This window comes from Liolophura sinensis, chromosome 7, assembly GCF_032854445.1.
Source record: "Liolophura sinensis isolate JHLJ2023 chromosome 7, CUHK_Ljap_v2, whole genome shotgun sequence".
In the NCBI taxonomy this organism is placed as follows: domain Eukaryota; kingdom Metazoa; phylum Mollusca; class Polyplacophora; order Chitonida; family Chitonidae; genus Liolophura; species Liolophura sinensis.
In genome coordinates, this window is record NC_088301.1 from 6,508,718 (window position 1) to 6,534,022 (window position 25,305).

The 25,305-nt window shown below is 39.3% G+C and overlaps 1 protein-coding gene across 2 annotated transcripts; it reads left to right on the forward strand.

Moving 5' to 3' along the window:
* Window positions 1–1,047: 1,047 nt before the first annotated feature.
* On the forward strand, window positions 1,048–24,423 carry LOC135470318 (transmembrane protein 8B-like). Of its 2 annotated transcripts, none has more exons than XM_064749182.1 (9): window positions 1,048–1,329; window positions 2,672–2,846; window positions 5,221–5,425; window positions 7,227–7,665; window positions 7,800–8,140; window positions 8,815–9,381; window positions 10,221–10,484; window positions 11,024–11,234; window positions 23,400–24,423. In XM_064749182.1, exons 3-9 carry the CDS (start codon window positions 5,225–5,227, stop codon window positions 23,486–23,488), a joined length of 2,112 nt encoding a protein of 703 aa, XP_064605252.1. In that variant the 5' UTR covers window positions 1,048–1,329; window positions 2,672–2,846; window positions 5,221–5,224; the 3' UTR covers window positions 23,489–24,423. The 2 variants fall into 2 exon arrangements, with proteins under 2 accessions (XP_064605252.1, XP_064605251.1); XM_064749181.1 differs by lacking the exon at window positions 1,048–1,329 and adding an exon at window positions 2,308–2,539.
* The last annotated feature ends 882 nt before the right edge of the window (window positions 24,424–25,305 follow it).

The following is a 25,305-nucleotide window of genomic DNA, read 5'->3' on the forward strand; positions in this document are numbered from 1 at the left end:
GCAAGTTTAAAACTGAAGCCACCAGCCATGCACCATCTCTCCACAAAACCTTCATCTCAGTCTCTGGCACCCAAGCTCAAGATCATCCAGAAAATATTGTCACAGCAGTTCATACAAACAATTTAATATCCGCCATACCCCACACATTGCATAAGGGAAATTTCATCCAAGGTATAGTATGTGTGAAGTCGATCACAGTATTGGTTTAAATATTAGTAAAAAAAATTATGTAGGCCTATATATATAAGAAAAAAACGGCTCAGACTAAATAAGACTGTTTTATTGTAGGCTGTCGAAGTATTGTCACATATATGTAGATGGTTAAAGAGCAGCATGACTCTCTGCCACTACCAGGCCTTTGACCATCAAAGAAGGCATATACAGCGTGATCGAATTCAGCTCTCGCTACTTCAGCTGCGGCATAATGTCAGATGATTTATGTAGATGGCGGAGGTCGGTGATAGTTTCCTCAGAGCCTGTAATTTGGTTTCCTTCACCCATAAACCTGACCTTCGTCATATAAGAGAAAAATTCTTGAACAACAATCAATCAGTCAGTCTTGTCGAGCATGCGTGAATATATGTATGATTATACATGGGAAGTAAAAACATCACGTCTATAAAGTTTAGCTTTTGTTCACGGGGCAAATTTTGCTCGATTCTGATTGATTTATTCACATTGTAGTGTTTTATATTGTTGTTTTTTTTCTTCTGGTGTGTGTGTGAAGTTTGATTACCCTAAATGACCTAAAATTTCGATCAACAAAGTGCATATTTGGAGGCAAATACACGTCATCAGATATTACATTTGGTGCTGATACCGATGGTATCATCCTACCTTTCAAACAAACCTAAGAACACCTTTCTAAAATAAATAAAACTCTAATTATATGGAAATATGAGCAGCTTATAGGTCATCTATGGTAACTTTTTAAGGGTTGGCATGAAAAGTGTCATTGTAACACATCTGGTAAAATATAGTATGCTTTCTGTTCAAACATATACATGTAAAAGAGTTTTTTGCTGAATTGTGAAATTTCATCTTAATTCTGAACCATTTAGGAATACACAAATTAATATTGTTAAACAAAATAATTTCCTTCTTAATTGACCTCCCTGTAATACATATATGTACCTATATCTATAGCGCTATCGTCAGCATCAACTACGCCTTCTGGCCTACTTACTCCACTCCAGTCTACTCGTCCCGTCCGTGGCTACACTGCCACATCCCGTCCCGGCAGTGGCCCCACTGTCACATTGCCAGAGTGGCGCGACTGCAGACATTTAGAACCCACCACCAACGTGACTGGCGTCTGGGGTTGTGGAGGTAAGACGTAGTTTCAATGTCAATCGGCGTTAACGGCTTTTATTTATAGGTTATTCAATGTTCTTTTAATGTGTCAGCATCTGGTTGGTGACATTCTTACTATGCTATGTTATTTCTCTAACAATTTACACCTAAAAGGCTGCATTCACATGCGTTATCAAAATATCACCCCATGGTATGAAGCATGTGCGTGTATACAATTTTGGTGGCTTAAAAGATGTTACGGTCACAAAGTATGCCAATAATATGCAAAATAAAGGCGCTACAAACGCTTTTGTGTTAGTTTGGTGAGAGGCTACCGGGTCATTACGCTGCGCTAGCGCGCTAACCAACTAAACTACCGAGGCCTTCATGCGACATGCAAGTTTATTGGATGGAGAAGGGAAAATACATATTCACTCGTTAAATGTATGGTTTTGTGGCACCAGAATGGTTTAGGCAGGTAATCCATTAAACTCTGTGTAATATAACCGTAGACCTAATGTGTTATCAAGGTTATTAAACAAGTTATCCAAAGTGACAAAGTATAGAGTTACCTACAAATTTCGTCTACATCCTATGATGGTATAAAATAATATTATGTAGACTATACATGTATGCACGAGAAAATGAAAATCATTTGTAATTTAATGAAAGTTAGAGAGACTTATGAAACATGTATGATATGAATATACACCTACAGGTACACACAGAAACATGGAATCGGTTAATATAATATGTGAATACCACGATACCCATACAGTGAGGGTATTTAACCCTTTACATGCCAATGACTGCTATGTTATCGTCTCCTTCTGTAAATTGGGGAAAAATGTTTATTAATGTGTTCCTTAAAAACAGTACCGGTAGTGAATAATTTCAAAAGCTAGACCGAGGTACATGTACGCAAGTCTTGGACCTAAGAAACACCTTTCAAGGGCGATAACTCTCAAGTTCTTTAGTTTTTGTTGGTGTTGGAGGCCCATTGTTGACATCGCGGAAGAAGGAAGGAACTGAGATAGACAGAATGGCGTTGTGAAGGCTTAAGATTTTGTATACTAATCGTCTGCCCGGGAGCACAATGCCATTCAGCCAACTGCACTCAGGGAGAGCCCGTCGCCGCTTCGCCCTGTCTCACACATTTTTGTTATGATGTATCCAGTTTTTGTTGGCCTTACTTCGGCCATTGTTGTCTTTGCAGCATTGGCAACCGATGCCATATCGAAATTTGGTAAGGAAAACCATTCTCTGTTTTTCTTTCATAGGTTACACTTAGTTTATCAGCTGTGTGCGGAAGGATTTGTAAATGTTGAGCGCACTTGATGCTCCATGAGTGAAATCTCTCCTTGTTTTGTGTGCGTAGGTGGCGTGTATGAGAGCGATGTGTACTGGCACCCCCCGTTAGAGCTGGTGGAGTACAAATCGTACCGTAGCGTTCGCTTACTGGAGTACGTCATTCCCGAGGAGTCGGCTGAGGCATGGTGGGACTTCCAGGCACTGAGCACTACCGAGAACTGTGGGGTCCGAGAAATCATCATGTAAGACATTCACTTGTTGCTAGAAACTCCAAAAGCTAGATCATAGATTTATGACTATTACAGTATACGGGCCCTAATTCGTTAAAGTATTTAAATAATATTGAACAAATAATAGATTAAATCCAGGTTTAAAATGCTATATTAAACCTAGGACTAATATAATTGTTGTATAAGTCCCAGGTGAAACATATATACATACCTCCATGATTAAACGAAAATAAAATTTTTGGTCTTTGTATTAAAAATTCTTTGCCATTATATGTAACAGGTTTATGAGTATAAGTTCTTCATTTATTTGTGTAACTTTTCTCAGCTTTTGTGAGCACAGTTGTTATAAAGGTTAACTTAATAACAAATACTGTTGTTAGGGAATGTTTCTACAGGTCCTTTTACCAGCATTGTTGTCTTGCCACATCTCTGTGCGTCTTCAGGCACAATTATCAGGTCCTGTTACTGCTCTTCTACAAGTGCAGGTGTCATGTCATATATTTCTGTGCTTTTGCAAGCACAATTGTCAAGTCATGTTTCTGTGCTTCTGCATGCACAGTTGGCCAGTTCATAGCCCTTGTCAATACATGTTTCTGTTGCCATTTGCATGCATGCCACCACTGTGAATTCTAACATACCTCCACAAACTTTAACACTAAAAGCAATGGTGAGCGAAGGGTGCTCAAATTGACAATCTATACACAGTTGACATCCTTGTCATGAATGCTGGGATGGATCCACGTCTCTAATAAAATAGGGGTGCTTGGTTGTGCTGTCAGAACATCTGTTTTCTCCAAAATTTGACAGCTCACATTTTCTGAGGAAAAAGGCAAAATGAATATTTTACATATAATTGGCCAGGCAGTTAAGTTTCATGGTGAAATATTTACCTATCCAGCATCATTTGGCCAATAGACACTTATCCCGTGTATGACATATAAAGAGGTGGCATCAAACAACAAGCATCTATAGATACTATATCTGGATGAGCGCAACATGGGCAGCGATGTGTTTTTTCAACATCCTCTTACTTGTAACCCCTCCAAAAGTGGTGTATTGCTGGTATTACAATCAAGCAATGGGAGTGAAGAGCTTGTGCTTGATGATGGCAAACTCATTGCAGGACTCAGTCAGTGGTACGCAAACCACTGTCTCCACTCCACTGTTCTGAGCCACACTGGTGTTGGAATACATGTGATAATGTCCTTAACTGACCACTAGAACGAATTTAGTCTGAGGAATTACATACAGCTCTTTGAGCTTTGAGTATTTCACACTCAACCATTCCTCCCAGTCTTCCAGTGCCTCAGTGATTTGTGTCAGCATGCCAGACTCCATCCGTCACCCAGACACAGAGTGTGACCCCGAGTTGAAGAAATTGTAGGCCTAAGTTTGCTGAAATCAGCTTCATTTAGTCATCAAATTCTCGGCAACGCTACCATCTCCGGAAACACCTTCTATTTAAGGTTCAGCTAAATCTACAAGTTTTTCCATGAAGTAAATCTTTCTGACTTTTTATTAGTTTGACTTAAAATCATCTTTACAAAGTGCTATGTTCAAATTTAGAGCTGGAACTGAAATGGAGATGTGCTGGCGGGAAATGTACATTTATTGGTCAATAACTGTCACGTGCCTCACTCTGACTGGATGATTTATTCCCCACCCATTCCATTGGCATAGACTTGCCCATAATCATAACACAACCTAGACTGTTAAATATTAACAAAAAGGAGAGGGCGGTTGTTTTCATTTTTTTTCCCCCCTAAAGGCTCCACTATAAAACATAGTTTGCCATGCTCAAACTTGGGAGGCCTGCGGCCCCTCATTCTCAAACAGTGGACAGTTGCCATCAGTTGTGCATTACCTTGGTGATTTGAGCCTAGCAAACTACGTTTAACTTCTTAAATCGCATACCTAAGTTGGTCATAAATGAGTTGCAATCATACCCATGCACTGTAGTCAGTAACCCATAAGACAAGAGGATTGTAAGCTACAATTTAAGCCTACAGTTGGTTGGACCTTCGTGTAAACATTACAGTCACTCCAAAAGCAATATTTGAAAACAAATACTTAACAAATGTATGTTGTTTAGTTTGAAGTGTATTACAGTGATTTCTCTGTAATTCACCACTGTTACATGGCTCATTATTTTGGCTCTGCATTGTTGGATCTGCAAATTACATGTATATAAACCCTGGGATAGTAACTGCAAACCATATCGAATGACAGCAGTGTGAACAATGGCAGTGAGAAGAATTCTGGTGAAAGATATCACAAAAGTACAAATAAGCTTGACACCATATGAGTATTCCTGTAGCTGGCATATACGTGTATGTGAATTCTTAAGGTTTGATGATGTCCAAAGCTGTCTCTTGTTTTCTTTCAGATATATGCAGCATGGTGGCTACCCTGTGATAAATCCATACAATGAGTCATTCCCGGAGAACTTCTACCTTGGCCGTACAATGATGCGGAAGCTAACCCTCAAAACAGACAACTCCTCAGCACCATTTGTTATCACCAACCCTCTCCCTGGGAGCTGGTTTGCCACTGTGGTCTTACCGAAGGGGAAAAGCCGTATTGGACAAAAGGTTAGCACAAATGTACGGTACATTTACGTATGCATGACCATCATTCCATTGCTGGTATTATATCAACAGACTGGGCTAAGATTCTCCGTGGCTTGCAACTGGCTCTCCATTAGACCACATCTATTTGTATAGTTGTTTTACAGCAGAATAAATCCTTATCTCAATGTTGTAGGAGGGTATAATAGTAAAACTCATCTACTGTACGAAAAGTATGACTATCCCAGCTACTTTTCCTGTTGAAGATACATTTACATAATCAGACAGTCACCTTGACAGACTTCGCACACTTCACAACTGTTCCATGAATCTTCATCTGCTGACATGACTGAGGGAGAGGAGTTAGTGCATTGTCATGCTATGAGCTCACCGTTAGCAGACTTCTAGCATTTGAGTACCATTTCATGAACTTTCATCTTCCGAGGGAGTAGTGTTAGGCTTTATCTGCTGAGGGAGTGGTGTTAGTGCAGTGTCATGGTTCATACTCACCGTTAGCAGACTTCTAGCATTTGAGTACCATTCCATGAACCTTCATCCTCTGAAAGAGTAATGTTAGTGCAGTGTCATGGTACAAGCTCACCATTTACTGCTAGCATTTGAGTACCATTCCAAGAACCTTTATCTGCTGAGGGAGTAGTGTTAGTGCAGTGTCATGGTACAAGCTCACCGTTAGCAGACTTGTAGCATTTGAGTACCATTCCATGAACCTACATCTGCTGAGGGAGTAGTGTTAGTGCAGTGTCATGCTATAAGCTCACCGTTAGCAGACTTCTAGCATTTGAGTACCATTTCATGAACTTTCATCTTCCGAGGGAGTAGTGTTAGGCTTTATCTGCTGAGGGAGTGGTGTTAGTGCAGTGTCATGGTTCATACTCACCGTTAGAAGACTTCTAGCATTTGAGTACCATTCCATGAACCTTCATCTGCTGAGGGAGTAGTGTTAGTGCAGTGTCATGCTATAAGCCCACCGTTAGCAGACTTGTAGCATTTGAGTACCATTCCATGAACCTTCATCTGCTGAGGGAGTAGTGTTAGTGCAGTGTCCTGCTATAAGCTCACCGTTAGCAGACTTCTAGCATTTGAGTACCATTCCATGAACCTTCATCCTCTGAAAGAGTAATGTTAGTGCAGTGTCATGGTACAAGCTCACCATTTACTGCTAGCATTTGAGTACCATTCCATGAACCTTCATCTGCTGAGGGAGTAGTGTTAGTGCAATGTCATGCTATAAGCTCACCATTTACTGCTAGCATTTGAGTACCATTCCATGAACCTTCATCTGCTGAGGGAGTAATGTTAGTGCAGTGTCATGCTATAAGCTCACCATTTACTTCTAGCATTTGAGCACCATTCCATCAAGTTTTATCTGCTGCGGGAGTAGTGCTGTTGCATGAAACATGTACAAAATGCCATGAATAAGTAAAATTTCAACCAAAACTGTGGTTAAGTATTTCGGTAAAGTTACTGACAGACAAACAGTTTAATACCAGCAGAAACATTATCTATAAAGCAAATGTAATGTGATGTGATCAGTTGCAGTTATCTTAGGCAAGGGTTAAAGTCAAGGCAGCTACTATTGTTACATTAGTGAGAAGGGCCATTGAAGTTGGTAAGTGAGACAGTGTTTTTTTGAAAAACAAATTAGCCATCTAGTTTATGGTGTATTTCTTCTGCATATAGGTACTTCAGTTCAAACCCTGAAAATTGAATCCTCTAACCATAGAGTTTGTATAAGGGTTCCATTTTGATACTTGAAGAGATGGTCAAGCCTAAAATGTCATTGCGTGATTTGTTTTGTTACCAGGGTCTGAGTCGCTCATCATGTACATATGCTGTCTCGGCCACAGTCGTCTCTACCATCAGGAAGGACATTGAGGAAATCTCCCTGTCAGATCAGCATCATGTGACTTTGAAATCTGGCCAATCAGACTCAGTCTTCAGATATCTTGTTCCGACTGACGTCCACCATTACCAGGTCAATGTGATGAATTGTACGTTATCAAACAACGACTCAGTGGAGGTCATTCTCTGTCCTGTCTCATTTTCCGTCAGCAGCCAGGTACTGCCAGACTCAGACAGGAGCTCATCAAAGGTAGATTGTGAGACTCAACCCGCTGGCCACTGTTCTGTTGGAGTTGCCTCCCCTGCTGTGAACAAATGGAGTTATCTTCAAGTCACAAGGTCTCAGGGAAATTTTTCTGAAAGTTCTGAAGTCTCATTCAGCCTGGAATTTACAATGCATGGTGAGTATGATATTACTTATCAGTTTTAGATCCACTGCTGTAGACTTGAACCTGGTAAAAATAAAAGGAAATACATAAAAAAAATTAAGAAATGTGATAATGATTTAATTTCACCCTTCCCATATTAATTTCAGGCTGTCAGTTCTTTGTCGGAATGACGGTTGCTCAAGCTTACCCCTTAAAGAAGAAGCATAGATCTCCTCGTGCTGACAGTATGGTGTACCATTACAGCCAGATGAACAAGGTGGTGCCCTCCAGCGAGTGTCATCTGCTACCCTCCCTGGGAAGACTGAGCATGGTGAAGAAAGACTTCACCACAGCTTTTGTCTTTCCCAGCCCTTACCTGTTACCCATGCCCATGAATGAACGTATCATCCCAGATAAAAAGACCCTTGTCACGTCTTTTGAGGTCAAAAAGCTTATAGATTCCGGAGGAACTCTCAAATTGTTGCTCAAAACGGATCCAAGCAAAGTGGTAAGCACAAAATCAGTAAAACTTGATGTGTAAACATACAGATATACATTTACATGTAGTTGTATATCTGACAGAGTGAAAGCAGGCTGTGGTTTAGTAACACATGAGCTTGGACAGGGAATTTGCACATTCCCCAGAGCTCACTACTTGCTTGGTGAGAATAATTGGTCAGTGATGCCCTTATAACCATTTGCGCAGTCTAATGTTTCTTCACCTTTATGGTATGTCAGATGTAGGAAAGTTCGTCAGTTACTTGTCAAAGGTCAGTGGTTTACCCCGGGCACTCTGGTTTCCTCCATCCATAAAAGTGACCTCTAACCAGCCAAACTTTACATGAATTTTCCATTGGTTGGGGGAAAAAGTTAATCCCAAATGAAATTTCAATCTGTACAATGATTGCATAATCTTGAGTACATGCAACTATAGTTTGTAATGTATAATAAAACATGGTATGCGCTAATTCATCAAGAAAACCATTTTCTGAAGATTATATTGAGTGCATGATATTTATAGAACATGAAATTTCGTTTGGAAGAATTAGGTAAATTGGATCACGGTTATTTAGATCATTCTTTCCTTTTGGAATTCGTGAGGTCACATTTTTAAATACATGTATTCTGAATATGACCAAACAAGTAAACATGTACATTATTAGATCTGTTGTTTTTCCCAAGGATTCCACGCAGTATGCAGCTGTGACGATGTGTACCCAGAAGGATCACCTCCCAGCGAGCGTGTCCAATGGTTCTCTGCCTCTGGATTGCTCTCAGGGCATCAGACTTTCGGTGAACACCACCCTGCCCAACAACACTTATGCCTCGGTGTATGTTCCGTATCCAGAAACAGGCACCTGGTTCATCACGCTGAAGAGTCAGTGCATTAACAAAGTAGCTTACACCAAAGGGTCAACCCAGTACGAGGCCTGTAAGCATGGGCGTGCGCCTAGGGCAGAGTTCAGTGCCAGTGTCGGGCAGTGTGTCCAGGGCGAGTGTGGTGCTCACGGCACCTGTAGAGAGTACATCAGTGGTGTGTACGTTTTCAGCACCTGTAATTGTGAGGGGGGCTGGCGTGGGTACGGCTGTACCGATGGCTCTCAAGCTGATACCATGTCACAGGAGCTGATGTCTGTCTTGCTGCTCTCCCTCAGTAACCTCTTCTTCATCCCGGCCATTGTGCTTGCCATCTATCGGTGGTACTATATCGAGGCCCTCGTCTACGCTTTCACCATGTTCTTCTCAACCGTAAGTACTCATCCTAATACTGGCCAAACACTTAGATCTTATCAGTGGTCTGTGGGTTTGTGAGATGGACCTTTTTAATGTGAAAAGCCACCTGACTGGTCCGCATTAATTAGATGTATCACCTTCATGTCACAAGAGTGTCTGCCAAGCCATTGAATGGGTAGCTTTGGTGCTGCAAATCTACTTTTATTTCAGTTAATTCATTTGTCACTGCATTGTCATTTCTGCTCAGTGAAGAAGTGTGTATGCATTTTAGAACATTAACTGAGTTTACTCTAAATGACCTTAAATTTCATCCATGACTAACTTCCCAGTTTTTCCCTCGATTCTGAGAGTTCTATTGATTCTAGAGAGGTGTTTTAAGGTTTGCGTGGAACATTGGATGGTATTCTACTGGAAAATTGTAAGTTTCAGCACCCAAAAATAATATTTTGTGACATTTATTTGTCTCTAAAAATTCACTTATAAATTTTAGGTCATTTAGGGTATGTGGCATAATTGTGGAGACATTCTCTGGTAGAAGGTGCAATATCAGATTTAAAGTTTACTTCAGAATCAAAACAGATACAGTTAACCAAGTACCTTTCAAACAGTTAACACAATTACTCCACGTTTTAAATTTTTGCACACATCATCAATCTTGTTTGAGAATTGGGTATAGAAGGTTATTAAAACATTTTGAAGTAGGTCTATTTTAGCAACTTTTTTTCTTGTGTGAATGAGAATAACAACTTTTCACTCAAATCTAATGGATCAAATCATGCACACAAATCCACTGGCATACCAAAGAGAAGTGTAAGTTTATGTGGAGGTAACAGTGATCATGTTGTCTGTTGCAGTTCTACCATGCCTGTGACACCAGCTCAGTCTACACCTTCTGCATGATGGACTACAATGTACTGAGTTACTGTGACTTTTACGGCTCCATACTGTCGTTCTGGGTGACCCTGCTGGCCATGGCCCGCCTGCCCTCCAAAATGCGCTCCTTCCTTCATATGGCGGGTGCGCTAGGCCTAGCCCTAGGGGTGGAGTATGATAGACATGGTCTGTGGGTATTTGTTGCGCCAGCTGCATGCGGTATCGTCGTCATGGCTATATCATGGGTGAGCAGCACTTTGTCAGTTTGGGTACTTTCTGTCTGTCCATTCACATGTCTGTCTCTGTGACTTTGTATATGATGCAATATCTGCTTTCCCTGCTACAAGATGTATGAAAGACATTGTGATAGTTGGCAATTGATCACACCTGGCTGGTGAAATCTGGTTTTATGTCAGTTTTCATCAGTTTTGTTCTAACTGTTCATTTTAATACTTAAATGGTAACTTACTGAAATGAGGAAGCTCCCTGGCCGAGTGCTTATCATACAAGGGCAGCATAAGGACTCTAGAGCCTTTCTAATGTCCTTTTGACATCCTAAAGTTCTAAAATCTAAGAAGAATAAGCCATGCTGTTTTGAGCTAGATCTAGATATTTAGTTCTGGTCAAACATAACTTACAGATTGAATGCACAAGATAGGAAATAGCAGAAAAATGTAACGCATCCATCGCCATGTATGACTTTATTTGATAACTTTCAGTTTGAGTATGATTCTTTTGAAATTACATGTTGATTGTTACTTGCATGTTTTGTGTATTTTTCCAGGTTCGCATGTGCTGCAAGCGGCACTCTCTTTTCCCGAGCTGGAAGCGATACCTGTGTTTCCTGTTGCCAGGTGTGATCTGTGCTGCCATTGGTCTAGTTATCTTCGCTTTTGTGGAGACCGAACAGAACTACAAGTTCACTCACAGTATTTGGCATGCGGTGATCGCTGTGTCCATCATCTTCTTACTCCCCCCGCGTCAAAAACAGAAAGGTACCGTCGTATCCTGCTGTCCTAGTTCACAATGTTCAGCGGAACAGTATATACTGGAAGAGGCATAGAAAAAAAATCATATTGTCTCTTCTTAACATCTGCACCACATCTTCAGATATTTTCTCTAGTCGTCTGATATGCACCTTAATTTATTCTTTATTCAGTAGCTCGTCAACTGTTTCCCATTCATGCCTAGTCTAGTGGGACTCGTTTAGGAGAGCACTCAGTTAAAGGGATGTAGAATCAACACTGATTAGCTTACAATTGAGGTAGTATATCCTGGGTTAAAGTCTGCAGCTTTGGTCACGTGTGAATAACTGCACCATTCCCAAAATTTGACTTCGCCTTTGAGACATAGCGTGCATTTTAATATGTCACACCAGCCAGTCAGTGATGAATTTTTATCCCTGTAAGCTGTTTTTTTGTTCTTAAAAATATCAAGGAGGTTTAAATTGAATTCTGGTTTGCTTTCTTTCCTGTGTGAAATTGTTGATGAATTTGGATAGTTGTCACCATAGTCATAACTCTTGTCATCAATCATAACTGTGTGTACACACACACTTTGCCTCTGTTTTCAAGCTTGTATTCACACAGTGTAATATCAACTTAACATATTAGCCTGTACTCATATTTCATGTGCAATAGTCAAGTCATTCTAAGATCAGGTTTCCATTATTAACCCTGAGTGCTCCAGTCAGGTTATCTGTGTTCCACGTCCTAAGCAATTGTTATGACAATTTGTCATGGTATCACCTGAATACAGCCATGGATATATAGAATCCTACAAGGGAAGATTCCAACACACCTGAATATGGTCATGGATGTGTACAGTTATAGGGGAGAGATACAGACACACCTGAATATGGCCAGTTATAGAGGAGAGATACAAACACACCTGAATATGGCATAGGATGTGTAGAGTTATAGAGAAGAGATACAAACACACCTGAATATGGTCATGGATGTGTACAGTTATAGGGGAGAGATACAAACACACCTGAATATGGTCATGGATGTGTACATTTATAGACAGGAGATACAAACACAACTGAATATGGTCATGGATGTGTACAGTTATAGAGGAGAGATACAAACACAACTGAATATGGTCATGGATGTGTACAGTTATAGAGGAGAGATACAAACACACCTGAATATGGCCAGTTATAGAGGAGAGATACAAACACAACTGAATATGGTCATGGATGTGTACAGTTATAGAGGAGAGATACAAACACACCTGAATATGGCCAGTTATAGAGGAGAGATACAAACACAACTGAATATGGTCATGGATGTGTACAGTTATAGAGGAGAGATACAAACACACCTGAATATGGCCAGTTATAGAGGAGAGATACAAACACAACTGAATATGGTCATGGATATGTACAGTTATAGAGGAGAGATACAAACACACCTGAATTTGGTCATGGATGTGTACAGTTATAGAGGAGAGATACAAACACACCTGAATATTGTCATGGATGTGTACAGTTATAGAGGAGAGATACAAACACACCTGAATATGGCCAGTTATAGAGGAGAGATACAAACACACCTGAATATGATCATGGATGTGTAGAGTCATAGAGGAGAGATACAAACACACCTGAATATGGCCATGGATGTGTAGAGTTATAGAGGAGAGATACAAACACACCTGAATATGGTCATGGATGTGTAGAGTTATAGAGGAGAGATACAAACACACCTGAATATGGTCATGGATGTGTAGAGTTATAGAGGAAAGATACAAACACACCTGAATATGGTCATGGATGTGTAGAGTTATAGAGGAGAGATACAAACACACCTGAATATGGCCATGGATGTGTACAGTTATAGAGGAGAGATACAAACACGCCTGAATATGGTCATGGATGTGTACAGTTATAGAGGAGAGATACAAACACACCTGAATATGGAATATGATGTGTACAGTTATAGAGGAGAGATACAAACACACCTGAATATGGTCATGGATGTGTACATTTATAGACAGGAGATACAAACACAACTGAATATGGTCATGGATGTGTACAGTTATAGAGGAGAGATACAAACACAACTGAATATGGTCATGGATGTGTACAGTTATAGAGGAGAGATACAAACACACCTGAATATGGCCAGTTATAGAGGAGAGATACAAACACAACTGAATATGGTCATGGATGTGTAGAGTTATAGAGGAGAGATACAAACACACCTGAATATGGTCATGGATGTGTACATTCATAGACAGGAGATACAAACACACCCGAATATGGCCATGGCTGTTTAGTCATAGAGGAGAGATACAAATGTACCTTAATATGGCCGTGACTGTAGTTATTAGGGAGAGATACAGTTGTATCTTAATATGGCCGTGGCTGTTTAGTCATAGAGGAGAGATACAAATGTACCTTAATATGGCCCTGGCTGTGTAGTCATAAAGGAGAGATACAAATGTACCTTAATATGGCCGTGGCTGTTTAGTCATAGAGGAGAGATACAAATGTACCTTAATATGGCCATTGCTGTGTAGTCGTAGGGGAGAGATACAAATGTACCTTAATATGGTCATGGCTGTTTAGTCATAGGGGAGAGATACAAATAGAAATGTAACTTAATTTGGCCATGACTGTGTAGTCATAGGGGAGAGATACAAATGTACCTTAATATGGCTTTGGCTGTTTAGTCATAGGGGAGAGATACAAATGGACCTTAATATGGCCGTGGCTGTGTAGTCATAGGGGAGAGATACAAATGTACCTGAATATGGTCATGGCTGTTTAGTCATAGGGGAGAGATACAAATGTACCTTAATATGGCCATTGCTGTTTAGTCATAGGGGAGAGATACAAATGTACCTTAATATGGTCATGGCTAGTTAGTCATAGGGGAGAGATATAAACGTACCTTAATATGGCCAGGCCTGTAAAGAAACATAGATACAAACTCATTTTTCATTATTGTAGATCAAGGAAAGCAAAGTTTATGGGAAAGGAATGTTTGTGGCTTCTTCAGTCAGATGAAGATGGCAGTTGTCATGATGGTCTTAATCTTGACATGTGTCAATTAAATCTACCATAAAGACCTGTCCCAGCAGTATCTTCCCATAATTCCTCAGACATTTTGGCAGTTGTTTCAGTGTAGAACAGCTGAAATTGGGCGAATAAAATGGATGGGACATTATGCACTTATTAAAGGCAGTTACAAACTTTTGATACATTCAGGATGAGTGTAGTAGTACCTGCCTGAAATAGATGTACTCTTTTTCTTTTCACCTACAAGTCATGCAGCATTATTGAAAATACATGTACTTTGAAATTGAATGTAACTGCTCAGGACTATTACGTGTATTTTAGTTATTTCTTCACAATTGTGATCTTGTCAGACTTATTCACTTATAATTTTTACATTTGAATTAATGTATTACCAGTATGCTTGTCATGGGTGTATGGAGGCTTGTCATGGGTGTATGGAGGCCTCCATATGGCTGAAAGTTTAAGCTGAAAGTTTAAGCTGAAAGGAGTGGCATATTTTCTCTCATGCTGCCATTATGAAGAAAGGCGAGGTATTGTTAGTGTGTTGGAATGTGGTGTCTGGGTAAGCTTTTTTTGTCAAGGTCAAGTATTCTGTTTACATGAAGTCTTAGATGTTTAGTTTATGTTTAGTTTTGAGGAGATGTTGTTGATGAACATGCTCTGAAGATGTATACTTCTTAAATCTGAGATTATGGATTTTTCCTCACACAATTTTCACGGTGTAGACAATACATGATAATGCATATCATAATATATTAATTTTTTTTTTTTTACCAGTTTTCGACCTTACAAATTACATACATATGAGATTAAGGTTTTATGTTTGGGTCAACTAGTCTTGTAGTTTTCACTTAATCTTCATGAAACTTCATGGGCTTGATCATCATGCTTTAAACAAGCTGGCCTCTTTATTAGAATTTCTTTTTTCAGAATTATCGTATTGTGGATATGTGTTGTCCCATATTAAGGTCTTATGTTTGGATAAACAAGTCTTACAGTTTTTACCAATTCTTAGGGTTTAAGATGAACATGACTTGAAGATGTGGACCTTTTAAATTTGAAATACAGTAATACACATATGTACAAATGTTGACAAAAATACCAGGTTTTAGACTTCCTTGAATTACAGGTAGTATCTATTGGATACAGGTATATTAAGGGTTGGTTGAGGGTTAGAGATTTCTATGTGGCTACATCAGTCAAATATCAGGTCAACTTTATTGGGTGAACTGTTTGTTTAAACTGAACACTGATCTGTGAGGTTTCTCATAACCCTTGTGGTATTTCAGTGCGTTGTACATGTACCCATATAATACTGGAATTCTACATGTTGGTTGGATTTGATTCAGGCAGTATCTGGTCAGACTTACAGGATGATAATTTTACATCAGTCTTTAAATTTATAGCGAAATCTCACAGTTTACAGCGAAAATTTATAGTTTCCATATATCGATAATATTTACAATGTAAGCATACAAAAGGGTTGAAGATTTACACCATCAGGAAGAGGGTTGATTACACAGGTACATTTATCACTGTTTGATCTGAAGGGTTTTACATCACCAAAAAATTATTGTTCATTTGAACTTAACGCATTTGAAATACATGCATGTCTTATCATTATGGAATGACTCTTTTGGACTAATGGTTTCAGGTTTATACATGTGTATAGAGGTTTGCACCCTTTTTTAAAGACCAGTGTTGTGTTCTTTCATTTTGACACATTTTTCTGTGGATGATTCATTTTGACATACTTTTCATTATGCACCAGACTTCTCCTGAGCTTCGTGTACATGTACTCCTCACAGCCCATGCGCTGCTGTGTTTATTCGCTTTGCAGTCCCTGCCACAGCCAGCAAAATTTGAACATGCCCAGGTCACTGAGGTTGCAGGGATAAGGCAGAAAAACGAAGTCAGAACAAAAACTCTTGTTTATTACTACTTCATACACATGCATTCCCTCTTTATCCAACCTAAATGACCCCAAGTTTCACCCGCAAAACCTGGGTGAATAAATGCCATAAAACATCATTTTTGTGCTGAAATACACATTTTCCAGCAGGACATCATACTACCTTCCAAACCAGCCTTAAAGCACTTTTCCAGAATCATTAGAATTCTCAGAATATGTTACATTGATCAAGTTTGTCGTGGATGAAGTGTTAGGTCATTTAGGATACATGTACACATGCACAAAATGATTCTAACCAACACCTGAAAGAAGTTTATTCCTGAATGTTGATTAAATAGTTTCATGTGGTGGGGCTAAACCTAAACAAGCCTTTGAGTGTCAGTCAGGCTCCAAAATTCAAGCTTGTTTAATGATGGTGAACGTAGAGAGCAGCGCATGCGCTGTAACGAGTATGACCTCATGTGTTGTTGTGAATGGATCCTCTACACCTTCTCCGAACAGTTTATGGACATACATGGTATTGTACACGTAGTGAATACTGTTAGCAAGTCTTCTCACGTCTTTCATCTGTTTCAGTTAAGACTTCCAGATTTTTACTAGAATATTTAGTACAATTTTATGATTACAATATTTAAAAAAAAATAAATAATAAGAAAAAAAAAAGAGAGCATAATGTTTTCAGCTTAGTGTTGGCTTGCTTTTGTTTTGGAAGATTGCTTTGATTTTGTATTAAATGTTTTAGTTGACTGCAGTATTTTGGTCAACATGCCAGACTCACATATGAGTATAGTTCAAGTTTAAATTGACTGCTATAGGTTGGTCAATGTTTGAGTGATTGTAATATTTGGTCAGTGTTAAGATAGCTCCTCTAACATCGATCAATAAGTTCAGATGACGGTCAATTTTAAGATGACAGCAATGTGAGTATTAAGATGACTGCAATATTTTGGACAGTAATCAGGTAATTAGCAAAAAAAAAAAAAAGCTTTATTGTCTCTTAGATTTATATCTTCATATTGTTTTATTGATGTGTGTGATTGGTGACATGTTTTCATGTTTCCTAGTATTTATATTGATTGATGGTGTAATTTACCCAATGTTGTGCCAAATAATGCACTAGCTCTCCTTATTCATGGTATATTTAATTTTTATACAATTTTATGGACAGTAGATAGTGTTGAACACTGTAAGGCAACCTTCACAAAACTTTGTAAATCAAATCTGATACATTGACTTCTACGTTTGAGTTATAACTCAAATGAGATTTTATTATATTGTGCACAATGAGAAAGTATGAAAAGTTGATTTACAATGTTCTGTGAATGTGGGACCAGAGGAGTACCCTGAAAATTGTTTAAGTAATCATGGTTGCAAAATAGGAGAGACTGATGTTGAATGTGAGTTTTAGTCATCCAGTATCATTTTTGCAGATTCCTTGTCTTCAATGATGTAAAATTATGTCAAACGGGTTTATCTCATTATTGAACACTACTCTGATATGATGTCATGTTTGTACGATGTAAAATGTCTGATGATTCTTCACTCCTGTTACAGAAATATTATCCGTAGACACATTGTTCAGAGGAAATAAATATGACAAATGTAACCAAGGCTCTTGTTTCTTTTTGATGTTGTGATACATGTATGCCGTGTACAAAATTTACAATACCATTTAAGCTCAGTTTGGATTAATATATACAGCATGCTTTATGAGAACAGTATCAATAGGAAACAAGTTTTCTTGGTTTTCAAACTGAATAATTTTTGTCCTTGACTGTGGAATATATCAGGCTCCACTTGACCTAGGTACCCACTGTTCCCTGAAGAAAACCATTCTGTCGGAGGATTAATGTTTGAAATTGCAATCTGCCACTTGATATCGAACCAGTAAGATTTCTTTGTGAGCAAATTCACTCTCCACAGAGCCAATTTTTTGAAAATTGGGAAATCACCTGAAAAGTAAATGTGATTTAAATACCTTACCATCAAGTGGTACGTATCTTTTCACAGTGTGAATCTTGATGTTTTTGAACTTTTGATGTAAGTTGAAAATGATGTTATAGAATTTACATACACATTAACCAATTCCTCAAAGCAGTTTATCATAATACTGGTTAAACGTGCCATAATCAAGAATTTTTCACTTCCTAGACAATACGGCCATTTTCATGGATGATAAAAACTGGGCTGCGCAGAGTATACCACCAACCCTTGGTGAGTTACTCGTGAACTTTCGCTCATGTGACATGCATATATTGGTGGGAGGTAAGCAGTCTCCTGCAAACTTCGTGTAAGATCGTACTAGAAAGTGTGACCAACTGCTCATTGTGATAAGGCCTCAGCAGTACTTCAAGCAGGGAAATCTTGGCATGTATCACCGTACTAGAGAGTGTGACCAACTGCTCATTGTGGTAAGGCCGCAGCAGTACTTAAGGCAGGGAAATCTTGGCATGTATCACCGTACTAGAGAGTGTGGCCAACTGCTCATTGTGGTAACGCCTCAGTAGTACTTAAGGCAGGGAAATCTTGGCATGTATCACCGTACTAGAGAGTGTGACCAACTGCTCATTGTGGTAAGGCCGCAGCAGTATTTCAAGCAGGGAAATCTTGTCATGTATCACCATACTATAGAGTGTGACCAACTGCTCATTGTTGTAAGGCCTAAGCAGTACTTCAAGCAGGGAAATCTTGGCATGTATCACCGTACTAGAGAGTGTGACCAACTGCTTATTGTGGTAATGCCTCAGTAGTACTTTAAGCAGGGAAATCTTGGCATGTATCACCGTACTAGAGAGTGTGACCAATTGCTCATTGTGGTAACGCCTCAGTAGTACTTAAGGCAGGGAAATCTTGTCATGTATCACTGTACTAGAGAGTGTGACCAACTGCTCATTGTGGTAACGCCTCAGTAGTACTTAAGGCAGGGAAATCTTGGCATGTATCACTGTACTAGAGAGTGTGACCAACTGCTCATTGTGGTAACGCCTCAGTAGTACTTAAGGCAGGGAAATCTTGTCATGTATCACTGTACTAGAGAGTGTGACCAACTGCTCATTGTGGTAAGGCCTCAGTAGTACTTAAGGCAGGGAAATCTTGGCATGTATCACCGTACTAGAGAGTGTGACCAACTGCTCATTGTGGTAAGGCCTCAGTAGTACTTAAGGCAGGGAAATCTTGTCATGTATCACCGTACTAGAGAGTGTGGCCAACTGCTCATTGTGGTAACGCCTCAGTAGTACTTAAGGCAGGAAAATCTTGTCATGTATCACCATACTAGAGAGTGTGACCAACTGCTCATTGTGGTAAGGCCTCAGTAGTACTTAAGGCAGGGAAATCTTGTCATGTATCACCGTACTAGAGAGTGTGGCCAACTGCTCATTGTGGTAACGCCTCAGTAGTACTTAAGGCAGGAAAATCTTGTCATGTATCACCATACTAGAGAGTGTGACCAACTGCTCATTGTGGTAAGGCCTCAGTAGTACTTAAGGCAGGGAAATCTTGGCATGTATCACCGTACTAGAGAGTGTGGCCAACTGCTCATTGTGGTAACGCCTCAGTAGTACTTAAGGCAGGGAAATCTTGGCATGTATCACCGTACTAGAGAGTGTGGCCAACTGCTCATTGTGGTAACGCCTCAGTAGTACTTAAGGCAGGGAAATCTTGTCATGTATCACCGTACTAGAGAGTGTGACCAACTGCACATTGTGGTAACGCCTCAGTAGTACTTCAAGCAGGGAAATCTTGGCAATCCTTTGAGTGGAACATTTGTGTGTGAGATGAACATCTGTGTTTGGGGCATTAGTCTGAGCTGCATGAGTAGAACAAGAAAAAAAGAAAACAAAAAAAACTACAACAAATATATTTCCTTCTTAACAAAACATATGTCCAAAAATGTCCGTCTATTACAGCTTGATTCCAGAAAGTTTAAAACTTTCAATCAACATTTTAAACTTTCTTGTACATGCCATAAATCGTCAACATATTCAGCCACAATCATAGTGCATCATTTGGCCAGTCAGATGACAGTTTTATGATCTGGAAAGGTCATTTTATAATTTCTGTGGATTCAGCTGTGCCTGTACCAGAGCAAAACATTTTAGTCTTCAAAATCTTAAGAACTATGTTTTCAAACTACATGTACATCTGGTTGCGGTTGTTCAGAAGTGTATCAAAAGTTAAGCCAGACTTAAGCCTTAACACCAATCTTTCTCTAATATAAAATAAATGGATTTTAGTCCGGTATTAACTGAAGCTGATACCGGACTTAACTGCTAATACACTTTTGAACATCTGGGACCTGAAGTTATACATTACTGGTCAAATTTGTTCAGGATAATGTGCAGCTTAAGATGCTGCAAGTTTCAATTTTGATAGATTTCTCTTGATAAAATACTTGTTTTTCTCAGTTTTAACGAAACATACCAAATACACCAAATACACATTATGGGGAGAAGAACTGTAGGATGTTCGATAAAAAACAATATTCATAAAAAAAATCATAAGATAACAATACAGATCATGTTGAAGAGAACGTAAAACTTGACAAGATTTCTTTGTGTGATCCTTTTCGTTTCCTCTAGAACAAGCATATCTTGTTAGAATACATGTAACAGGTGTGAGAATGAATATTTTCGATGGGAGACCCATTGCAGCTTTTGTGCCTTTAGATTTTGGTGGCCCATTGCATGCATGATACAATAACTATCCACTTGTCCTCACAATCTGGTATATGCCTGGCTACACTTGGCAACACACTACTGTTCCCTGAAACTTTTAGCGCACGACGACAGTGTTTATCCTTTTTTTTTTTCCTGTTTCTCTTGACTTTTTGATCAGGTCTTCAACAGGAGAAGATAATCCACATTTTCCACAAATTAGATGATTTTCAAGTTTCTTTTCTACCTCCAACAAAGAAAAAAACGTTTATTCTGCGAGTAAAAGAACCATTAAAATTGGTGTGGCATAGCTTCAAGGTGAACACATTCAGCCATTCTGCATTTATTCACATTCCTCACCAGTGTAACATCAAATTCATGTACAGTTCCCTCATAAGTTATGGGCTTGGTGGCGTGAAAAAGGGACAATAATTTGCCTCATTTAGGTTGTAATATTTCACTAACTGTAACACATGTACTATAAAGACACAGTGTGTCGTGTTCTAAAATTCTGACGTGTCAGTATTTTTTTAAGCAAGCCACTGCTTGTGAAATCTGACTTGGGTTAGGCTAATTACACTCAAATTTTCTGCTCTGGTGCTGGGCTCTTGAACTTGTTTCTATACGCTACTTCCAAGATGAATCAATATAAAGGCTGTGCTGTACTGGCAGATTGAAATACATGTACATGTATGACTATTTTAAAGGTGTTTTAGATATCAGAGTTGAAAATTCATAGCCAAAGTGTAACAAACTTAAAGTACAGTTGTAAGTTCCTATAGTGTTGCTCAAGGGGTTTTGAAGTGATTGTTGGCAGCATACATGGTGCCATTGAAGTTTTGCAGTTAATTTGCTAGATGTGACTTGATTGTGAGTTAATTTCTGTCATTGATGGCTATACAGTATATGAAGATGATCACTGCTCTTTTAAGATTTAGCCACAGACTTGCACAAATTCAGAAACAAATTCAGGAAGCAACTTCAGGTGCCATGACTGCAGAGGAAACTGGAATTTTTTTCGCAGCTACATGTAGCAATATAAACAGACTGTAGTGCTACAATTTATGTACATGTGGTCCTGCAATTATCTAAATGGACAAGTACCATGTCCAGAATGTCATTAGGTTGACCTTGGCTTACAGTTGCTCATGATGGCGGTGGACTATACAATTATGAATATCGTTTGAACTTTCTTCAGGCATTAAACATTACTCTTTAGCCTGTTTAGGGCACAGCTACGTTGAACTGGCTTACAAATTTCTCTTGATAGGGCTGGAATAACAAAATAGTAGGCACTGTAATTGTACTATGCCTAAGATACTGGTATGCATTAGGTCAGACCATGGTTTACAGTAACATTGGACTGGGGTTTGGGAAACTAATGATATTGCTGGAACTCTCATGACGAGTTCACAGAAAAACTGTTGCATTAGCCTGCAGGACATGTGTTGAATCCTCTTCAAGATTAATAAATCATAACTTTACATTAGCCTGTAGAACATATGTTGGTTGATCTTGGTTTAAAGAAACACTTGATGAAGGTGCAATAATGACATTGTTTTAACCCTTCTTAAGAATTGACCAAGACAACATTCCATTAGCCAATATGACATGGGTTGGATGACATAAGTGAACTGATGATTGTATATTGCTAAAACTCTCAAGAGTTAACCAAGAAACCATTTGCACTAGCCTACATGACATGGGATAACTGGGCTTGGGTTACAGTAACAGTAACACTTGATGGTGTACTAGTAATACTGTTTTAACACTAAAGATTGGACTGAGAAACCAATGGATTAGCCTGTAGGACTTGGGTTGGCTAAACTTAAGTGGTTTACTGTAATACCAGATGGAGAAGGACTAATGATATTCCTAGAACCTGTTGACCTTGGCTTACTGTAACAGACAAAACAGACCCCCTCTCTCAAGCTAGGAAACAGCTGAAGGTTGCAAATTAGGCCACAATGATTAACTGAGATTGGCATGGCTGTGTACATTCTAAAGTCCCTTATATACGTTTTAAAGTCCCTCATATATATATAAACTGCCAAATGCACTGTATATATAATATCATAACAAACAAGATGTTATTTTTAATTATGCCCGTGCTGGCTTCTTCTCTGGTCGTACGTGGGGAAGGTCTGGTAACAACCTGCGGATGGTCATGGGTTTCCCCCGGTTTCCACCCACCATAATGCTGGCCGCCATCGTATAAGTGAAATATTCTTGAGTACGGCGTAAAACACCAATCAAATAAATAAATAATTTAATTATGCAATACTCGAGAATTTTTCACTGATACAATGATGATCAGCATTATGGATGAGGAACCTCAGTTGTTCTGAAATGAAATATAACAGAACGGATTTGTACAGGATGGTTACAAGGTTAAGCTTTGTACTGGCATGGATTATTTTTGTGTTTTCATTATTTTAGGCATAAGATTAAGAGGTATACTTCCTCTGCCCACAGAGTATTTATATTTATAGACACGTGTGAAACCTTCATGTGATAATTACATTTTATCACATTTTCTAAAATGGGTTTCCCTTTTTGGTTTCAGGGATCATACTAGATGTGCCGTCAGAGCGAGACACAGTGAACTTGTTACAGACAGATCAGTGCAGCAGCTCCCATGATCTCCTGTTATAGGTTAAAACATGTGAAGATTTAACAAGTACAGAGAAAGATATACTGATACATGTGTATTTCTTGAAATAACCCAATCCTGTGTACTGTAAATCTTCAACCATTTCAACCACTAAAGCGGTTTTCAGTGAAATTTACGTATACAAATATATGCTAAAAATGGTTTGTTCGTGTCATTAAAGATGCAAGCTTCATTAAACCGTGCAAATTATTTCTCTACACTCCATCGTTCTATCAGAACTTTTCAAAATATTGGCTGCAGAGACGTTTCAGGAATTAGGGTATTCCTTTCCGTATAAAAATTTAGTCTCGCATTCCCCCTCTGTATAACAGTCCAGTCTGGTATTCCCTCTCTGTATAACAGCCCAATCTCGCATTTCCTCTCTTTATGACAGCCTAGTCTCATATTCCCTCAGTATTACAACCCAGTCTCGTATTCCCTCTCTGTATAACAACCCAGTCTCTTATTCCCTCTCTGTATAACAGCCCAGTCTCATATTCCCTCTCTGTATAACTACCCAGTCTCATATTCTCTCTCTGTATAACAGAACACTCTTGTATTCCCTCTGTATAACAGCCAAGTCTTGTGCTCCCTCTCTTTATGACAACCCAGTCTTGTATTCCCTCCCTGTATAACAGCCCAGTCTTGTATTCCCTCTCTGTATAACAACCCAGTCTCAAATTCCCTCTCTGTATAACAGCAGTCTTGTATTCCCTCTGTATAACAGCCAAGTCTTGTATTCCCTCTCTGTATAACAGCCCAGTCTTGCATTCCTCTCTGTATAACAGCCTAGTCTTGCATTCCCTCTCTATATAACAGCCAAGTCTTGTATTCCCTCTCTATATAACAGCCAAGTCTTGTATTCCCTCTGTATGACAGCCAAGTCTTGTATTCCCTCTCTGTATGACAGCCCAGTCTTGTATTCCCTCTCTGTATAACAGCCCAGTCTTGCATTCCCTTTGTATAACAACCCAGTCTTGTATATGACAGCCCAGTCTTGCATTCCCTCTCTGTATAACAGCCAAATCTTGTATTCCCTCTCTGTATGACAACCCACTCTTGTGTTCCCTCTCTGTATAACAGCCCAGTCTTGCATTCCCTCTGTATAATGGCCCAGTCTCTTATTCCCTCTTTGTATAACAGCCCAGTCTTGTATTCTGTCTCTTATGACAGCCCATTCTTGTATTCCCTCTGTATTACAACCCAGTCTCATATTCCCTCAGTATTACAGCCCAGTCTCATATTCCCTCTCTATAACAGCTCAGTCTTGTATTCCCTCTGTGTATGACAACCCAGTCTCGTTTTCCCTTCTATATCACAAACCAGTTTTGTTTTCCCTCTCTGTAAAACAACCCAGTTTCATTTTCTCTCTTTGCATCACAACCCAGTCTCGTATTCCCTCTCAGCCGTATGACAGTCCAGTTTCATATTCCCACTGTATAACAGCCCAGTCTTGTATTCCCTCTCTGTATAATAACCCAGTCTTGTATTCCCTCTGTGTAACAGCCCAGTCTTGTATTCCCCCTCTGTATAACATCCAAGTCTTGTATTCCCTCTCTGTATAACAGCCCAGTCTTGCATTCCCTCTCTGTATAACATCCAAGTCTTGTATTCCCTCTCTGTATAACAGCCCAGTCTTGTATTCCAAACAGCCCAGTCTTGCATTCCCTCTCTGTACTACAACCCAGTCTCGTCTTCCCTCTCTGTGTAACAACCCAGTCTCGTATTCCCTCTCTGTATAACAGCCCAAGCCCAGTCTTGTATTCCCTCTCTGTATAACAGCCCAGTCTTGTATTCCCTCTGTGTAACACCCCAGTCT

Excerpts from the sequence above, each read along its gene's own strand:
- LOC135470318 (XM_064749181.1), top strand. The coding sequence starts at position 2,458 with ATGATGTATCCAGTTTTTGTTGGCCTTACTTCGGCCATTGTTGTCTTT. Across the intron at positions 5,426-7,226 it reads AAAGCCGTATTGGACAAAAG|GGTCTGAGTCGCTCATCATG; the intron begins GTTAGCACAAAT and ends TTTTGTTACCAG. Across the intron at positions 9,382-10,220 it reads TCACCATGTTCTTCTCAACC|TTCTACCATGCCTGTGACAC; the intron begins GTAAGTACTCAT and ends TGTCTGTTGCAG.